At 35.2% G+C, this 7864-nt stretch overlaps 1 protein-coding gene across 1 annotated transcript in view; it reads right to left on the bottom strand.

Annotated features, from left to right (window-relative positions):
• Nucleotides 1–3746: 3746 nt before the first annotated feature.
• Nucleotides 3747–7864, bottom strand: part of RAPGEFL1 (Rap guanine nucleotide exchange factor like 1) — an 88650-nt gene continuing 84532 nt past the window's right edge. The window contains exon 15 of the mRNA XM_081344791.1: nt 3747–6593. Coding sequence (XP_081200917.1) covers nt 6469–6593 — 125 coding nt within the window. The 3' untranslated portion in view covers nt 3747–6468. The remainder of the gene's footprint in view (nt 6594–7864) is intronic.

Below are 7864 nucleotides of genomic sequence, written 5' to 3'. Positions count from 1 at the left end.
ATATGCTTATAAAGATCAAATGTAAAGGTAATTAAGATATATATAAGCCAAAAATCTATCGATGAATGTGATAAATATGTTTTTACTTAGTGGTAATAATAAAAATTGTTAGCTTAAATATGAGATAATAGTTCAAAGGACTCAATTCTTTGGTGGGAAACTAAAAATTGGGAAAGATTAACCAGGACATTGATTGTCTAAAAAGATTGAATGTTAAAACAACTAGGATATGTATAAACTAAAAATTATTGATAAATGTAAGAAAGTTATTTTTATTTCGATATAATAAAAACTGTATTAATTTAAATATGAAGATAGTATATACCAAGGGGAAAAGAGAGGAAACATTTAATGTAATAGTTTGAGATCTGTACTAAAGATATTTTTATTTTACTGAATTATTGACCAACTCAGCCGCCACATTGCTTTTCAAATATTTAAATGTAAAACTAGAAAATCAATAAGATTTTCTTTAAAAAAAAGAAGTTGCAGGTGCTTCATCACTGGAGCTTTTTAAGAAAAGATTGGACAGTCACTTGTCTGAAATGGTATAGGGTCTCCTGCTTGAGCAGGGAATTGAACTAGAAGACCTCCAAGGTCCCTTCCAGCTCTATTCTGATTGAAAAATTCTAAGGTTAATTGAGCACTTCTTATCTGACTAGAACTTAAGTAGCAAGCTTCTGTGATTCTAAATCAGAATTTACTTACTTTGAACACTGTGAGGCAGTTCTAACTGGTTGTGTCTTGCCATTATATAAAAATACAGAAATTCCCCTCTTAGCCATGGTGCCGTGATAGCGTATAATATGAACCATGGTAGCACAGTGGTTAGAATGCAATATTGCAGGCTGACTTTACTCATTGCCACGAGTTCAATCCTGACTGACTCAAGGTTTACTCAGCTTTCCATCCTTCCAAGATCAGTAAAATGAGGACCCAGATTGTTGGGAGCAATATGCTGACTGTAAACCACTTAGAGAGGGATGTAAAGCACTTTGAAGTGGTATATAAGTCTAAGTGCTATTGCTATTGCTATCTCATGATATGTTTGTGGAAGTCATGAAAAACCTAGTACTGTATAGGAAGACATGACATAATGTAATATCTGTATTTCTCTGCTCTGTGAGCTTAAATGTAGATGGCCTGCATCTACCATTCTAGAAATCAGTCAAATTTTAGTTATTGCATGTGCTGAGTCTTGCTTCAACTGCATATTTATGAATGCTACAAACGTGGAATGTGCAATCTTCTATAATGTGCAACTCTTACCTCTAACAGATGCTAAATTAAAGTGTTAAAACATAAAAGTGTAAAAAAAAACTCAGAAAGACAGAACACATAAACTATCTGGGTTAAAAACAGACCTATCAGTCACAAGTTAGCACAACCAACATATGAACTCAGCTTCATCTCCTAACCCCACACTTAGTGGCAAAATTAAGTCTTGACATTAGAATCTAAAGTCAACATTAGCCAAGGAAGACAATAGAAGAGTCTGCATATGAGGTTAGAAGTGCCACAAACCAGTGACTGCTTGCATCTGTAAAATGTTAACCATGAGGACATTTATAGTTTCAAGGAAGAAACTTGCTTCTTTGTTTTGGAATTGCTTCCTCCATTAAGGCTCTTTCCATCCTGGCATTTCTATGCATGCATTTCATTTCAGCAATCGCTTTGATGCATCTATGCTAAACACAAATATAATCCATCTGGACTGAACACGATGGAATACCCCCACACACAGAATGTACAAGTGTATGCATTTTTGTATAGCACTCTCAGTATTTAATAGTTTGTATGCTTACCATTTGATTTTTTTTAAAGAAATTAAGGTGCTTGTCACAATTCAGGGGTTGGATATGTAGGAAGCTACCTCTATCCAATAATTTGTTCCTGTCCGAAAAGAACTGGTAAGGTCAGCACAGTCCAGTCCTATCTACTAAATGGTGTCACTAGATTTTGGAAGTATACATTTTCTGCCACTGGTCCTACTATTTAGAACAGCATTCCTTCTCTGCTATATCCTTGAGCTTGCTGTTATAGGAAAATATTTAAAACTTCAGGATTCCCTTGGCCAGATGGTTTGTAAGACTGCTTCATAACATATTTTATTTTACTTTATTATATTTATTATATTTATCTTGCCAGTAATTTATCATAACTAACTGAAGTCTGCAGACATACATATTACCTTCCTCCTATTTTCCCCAAAACAACAACCCAGTGAGGTGGGTTGGGCTGAGAGATAGTGACTAGCCAAAGTCCCCCACCTGCCTTTCATGCCCAAGGCAGGACTAGAACTCATGTCTCCTGGCTTCAGTATCATAACCACTACTATTTCCTAGGATGCAGTTTGATTTTAAATGGTTTCCTTGTAGCTGATTTTGTACTATGTATTTTATGATGCATTTTTATTTATGTCACCTGCAGTTCCCTGATAGTTTATAAATTGAACAAAATAAAAAAGCTATCAGAAGTTTGTGAATACTATTATGCTTTTAATTAGTAAAATAAATTCTGTTGCTAGATCTTTTCCAGCATGTATATAGCCTTACTATACAAATAAAATATTTTAATCCTTTAATCCTTTGCTTCATGAGAAATATGTAATGAAAAGATCAATATAAAATCCAGTATATTTTGCAATGTTTTTATTTCCACCATTTGTTTTCTTATCCAACATTTCTGTAGCAAAATAATAATAACAACAACCAATCATCATAGTAATAATAATAGCTACCAGACCAAAAATAAGCTGCACTTTCTTGGAATGATGCAATGCATCTTATATTCCAGTTTACAGAAGCTTTTAGGACTATATGTAAGTGAGCTGTCCCTCATTCCAACAGTAGAAAAATCTCTGTATATTGGCCTGATACAATTTTTTTTTAAAAAATGCATGTACAATTCAAGAATGCTTTGTTAAAATATATATATATGTACAACCTATATATAGATATATACATTATACATACAGACACTAGGACCCGAAACTCTCACCAGGAGAGAGAAAAAGAAACAAGACCAAGAGATCCTGAAATGAAAATCCCTGAACAAAAAAGCCACTAGAGGCTAGCCTTATCCCTTATACACCACACATACATTAACCTTTATCAAAGAGGAAGTCAGCAAAGCAGAAAAATCATTTTTAAAGTAACAGATTTATTTTCAGCATCTAGTTACTTGATAGCTATCAAAATAATGACCAAGCATTAAATATGTTAGAAATGCAACAGAGAGAAATGCAGTACTCAGTTCTAAAATGAAATTTACTGAGATTCAAGTATTTCCCTTTAAGCATAAAACTATATTCTGTACAGACGTGAGATGTGGGTTACTCAATAGGGTGCAAAATGCACCCTGAGCAGGCTGAAGAGTATTCCTGTGGTTAATTCACACTTTCAGAATGGAACAGATCCCTGGACTTAACACTCAGATTCAAGAGCCCAAACTAGAGGCACAACCTTATCATGCAAGAACTATAGATCTGATTAATCAAGGGTTCTTATATCTTGTCCATCTCATAAAACTTGTTAGATTTCTCAACAGAAGGCTATTCTAAAGCTGTCTGCAGAAAAATGGCATCTCTTAAAATAAAAGAGGCTACCAAATTCTTACTTTTATTGCAGATTAATTAGTCCAGAATACATAGGTATATTCCTAGTTCCATTCTGTTAGTTGTCATTGTAATTGAATTGAGTGCTTTTGAGCATGATCATGCAATTGAAGCCTCATCCTTTTGCATGTGTGATGTCACAAAAAAGGATTGGGCCTTTTATCATGTCATAACCTCCATCTTGACTTTTTTTGACTACACACATACACAAGTGTCCCTGAACAAGAATATATTTTCATAATAATTTGGAAGTAGACATTAACAATGTTTAGTACACCTTATGCACTTTGTTCATACATTAAAGCCAGGACAAGGGATAATAGAGGACCACTGTCCTTGCAACATATTATTTCAATAAATACAGGCAGAAATATTGCCTAATCCTGTATTACCTTGACATTTATTTATTGCAGTTTTATCCACAGTTAGATTTAGATAATTAAATAAAATCTTTTCCTCTCCAGCTGCATTCTCTTTAGGTGTCAACTCCTTTGTTACAACAAGTAAGCTTAAAAAAGGCTTTTAGTGCAATCAATAAAACCTTTTAGACAAGTATAATTGCTTGGTGGGGGGTGGGGAGGGAGGCTGAGGAGGCCACAGGTCCCAGGAGGTCCAATAGTCCAGGTATTCTCCTTTGCTGCATTATACCTATTTCACAAGAGCAAAGGCAAAATTTGTTTTTATCTGACTAGCCATTATATTTGTGTGCATAGTATGGAGTAATTAAACATTTCTAATGTTCTTACAAATCGTCTCATGAAAGAAAAGGAAAATCTCAACATCCTCTCCTGAGATGAAATAGTACTATTCCATACTGGTTCTTATAGTAACTAAAGCTACAGGCCCCATATCTGAGGTGCATGAATTCACATGACCAATAGGTGACATAAAGACTGTTCACCCATATTTTTGCCTTGCTACCCTCAACCTTGCTGAAGTTGATTACCTACAGTGACCCTTTTCAGAGACTCTCCAAGAGGAAGGGATAAATTGCTTTGCTCTCCTTGTAAATGTTCAAATATAAATGTATTCAGTTCCTTCAGATGTATACTGTTTAGATAGCATCCAGAATCATGGATTGTAGCTTTCATGGCTTCCTGAAAAACATTGGTTGAGTTTAGTCGAAGTACTGAAGATCAAGTTTAATAACAGAAAAGCAGAGTTGGAAGGGACTTGGAAGTCTTCTTGTCCAACTACGTGCTCAAGTAGGAGACCCTATATCATGTCAGACACATGATTGTCCAACCTCTTCTAAAAACCTCCGTGATGGAGCACCCACAACTTTTGGAGGCAAGTTGTTCCACTGATTATTCTTCTAATTGTCAGGAAATTTCTCCTTAGGTGGATTTCTCCTTAATAAATTTCCATTTATTATTTCTTGTCCTGCCTTCATATGCTTTGCAGAATAGGTTGACCCCCTCTTCTCTGTGACAGACCCTTATATATTTGAAGACTGCTATCATGTCACTCCTAGTCCTTCTGTTTATAAGACTAGATATGTTCAGTTCCTGCAACCATTCTTCATATGCTTTAGCCTCCAGTCCCCTCATCTCCTCTGTTGTTGCTCTTCTCTGCATTCTTTCTAGAGTCTCTTTTGTATCGTGAGGACAAAACTTAATGCAGTATTCTGAGTGTGGTCTTACCAAACCAGTATAAAGAAGTACTAGCACTTCACGTGATCTTGATACTATCCCTTCTGTTGATGCAGCCTAGGACTATAAAACAGTGACTCTCAGCAGAATGGGAATGGTTCATGTTAATTAAAATCTGTTGAATAGACATACTCTATTAAAGAAATACAGCAGATATAATTTTGGTATGCATTTTAAAATTTTTCATTATTTTAAATCCCAGAGAAAAGAAATATGTCTGTTATGTCTAGATGTTAACAAGATTTTCTCATCTCAGTTAAAATTAGATTTTGAAATGCATGGTAATGATTAACAGTTGGGGGAAATCAACCCTGGAGGACTGAGAATCTCCTGGTAATCTTAAAATATTTCCACAGCGCACTTTTCTCAGAAGGAGAAAGGAGAAGGAAATATAAACGTACATTAACACTATAGAAATATTTTATTAAGATATTAACTATAAAAAATAAATGCTTTTTGACATTTATGCACATGCTGCCTCTGGCAACTGCTCTTTTTCCAATTATTGAGATTGGAAACTTATTAATCTGATTCAAATATTTGTAATTTTCAAGCAGGTGTTACATTTACTCGTGATGGAGAGGTAAACCTGATGAATAGGGCTCCAATCTCCAGTGCAAACTTCAGTCAAGAAATCCAGTTGAATGTGATCTCCACAAAGCTGTTCCATCTCTTCTGGACATTTTATTGTCTGTCTTAAGAATCCTGTAAAAGGGAGGTCATATACAGAATTTTAACTGACAATAAAGGCAGCAGAGTAGAAAACTGATAGATTGACCAATGGATTGAATTTTTTTGGAAAAATTTCCTGCATATGAATTATTATTCACTGACATGAGGTTTGATTAAGAGATAAGACACAATTAAATTGTTCCACTATATTGTAAAGCAACTAAAAAGGTGCTATTTGGGTTTTTCAGCTCTGACATCAAACTGGATGGATAAATCTAGCAGGAGAGCTTCCCAGCAGATTGTGTCTCACTCTAATCGGTAAGATTAAAAGGTGCCACTTCTATTTTCCACCAACATGTCTTGGGTCAGCCATGACAAAGACTCTTCATCCTTGCCATCTTGTGACTCCATATTTGCCTCTGCAACTAAGGCAAAGCCTAGGTGGGTCCCCTGTACATCCAAAAAGTGCTCAAGTATCATACAGAGTAAACATTCTTTTATAGCAATGCCTGCCTATGGGCAGGGATTTCACTGGCTGTTTGACTCCAGCTTGTGAGAGAGTTCAAAGAGCAAATTCTGATTGTCAATAACTTGGAATTGACGGACATAAGCCTTTGTCTGTAGCTGCTGAGGAGATGATTCCATTTCCAAACCTGTGGAAGAAAGGAAGAAGGCTATTATTTAGGGAATATTGGTGTTACACATACTAGGCTTTATATTTTATGAAATCATGGCTTATTTAATAATGTTGAACAAGGCATAGGCTAGGTTCACACAATATGCTAAGCCATAATGTAGTTGTTTGTTTGGCTTAGTGTTCAAACTCATCAACTGTGATTCATAAATTATAATTTATGGCTTACTGTAATACACAAATCTAGTCAACTGGGACTTACTGTATACCTATGGGTAAGCAAATCATAGCATCATATGCTATATGAATCCAACTGTAACTACATCTTAGGTTTTGATATGGCACAACATTGTCTCCTAAAATATCTGATAAACTAACCCATACAGAGTATTTAATGGACTGAATTCAGCTTTTATTTCCAAAAGAGCCCCTCCCTATATTCCTATTTATACAGTTACGCAGTAGGTGAAAAATAGATTATGCTCATCATTCCACCAAAAGTGGTAGTAAAGTAATTTGGTCACAAAGCAACTTCTGATTTGTGGGATAGATGCAGAACACAAGGCATGAAGTATTTATCTTGATTCAGAAAAGGAGTCCCAGAAAATCACTACCAGATAACCACAGAACGACAATAGATAAGATATCTTCAGATTCTTTGCAGATATTCTTTGCAAACTTGTAAGCCTACATATTGGAATCCTACCAAAACAGATTCATTTTAATTTCTCCTTAATCTAAAGATAATGCTCAAGAAGAAACAAAAGGAAAGAACAGGAAGATTGCTATTATCACTATTCAAAGAGTGACCCCAGAGGCAGATCATCTCTTTCCAACTATGTGAGTTTCTTCAGGGTGATAATAATTAATTAGTTTAGCTAGGCTGTCTATTGATTTTATTTGGAATTCTGTATATTTAATTGCTGGTGCTTTCTTTCTCATGTTTCCCTTTACTAATAGACTCATATTTGCATCTAGAGAATTGTTTCCTTGGTTTAATAGGATAATTTTTCATTACAAGCCTTTCTACATGCAAAGCTGTATAATATTGCAATTGCCTCTTGTGTTCCAATTTTGGAAAAACATTTATTAAGAGGAGGTGGTTTTTTTTGGTGGACTTTAGCCAGGATTACTCAAAGTAGCTTTCTGTTTTCTATATCAGGGCTTTTCACCCACTGTGCCACTTTTAGGATATGGCAACATCCGAGTACCACCAGTCGCCTAACAAGGTGTCAAAAACTTGATGACCCAAAAAAAAGGAAAAAAGTGATGAAGTACAGGTAGTCCTCA

This window comes from Vipera berus, assembly GCF_964194415.1.
Source record: "Vipera berus genome assembly, chromosome: Z".
NCBI classification, from domain to species: domain Eukaryota; kingdom Metazoa; phylum Chordata; class Lepidosauria; order Squamata; family Viperidae; genus Vipera; species Vipera berus.
This window is presented reverse-complemented; position numbering and strand designations above follow the sequence as displayed.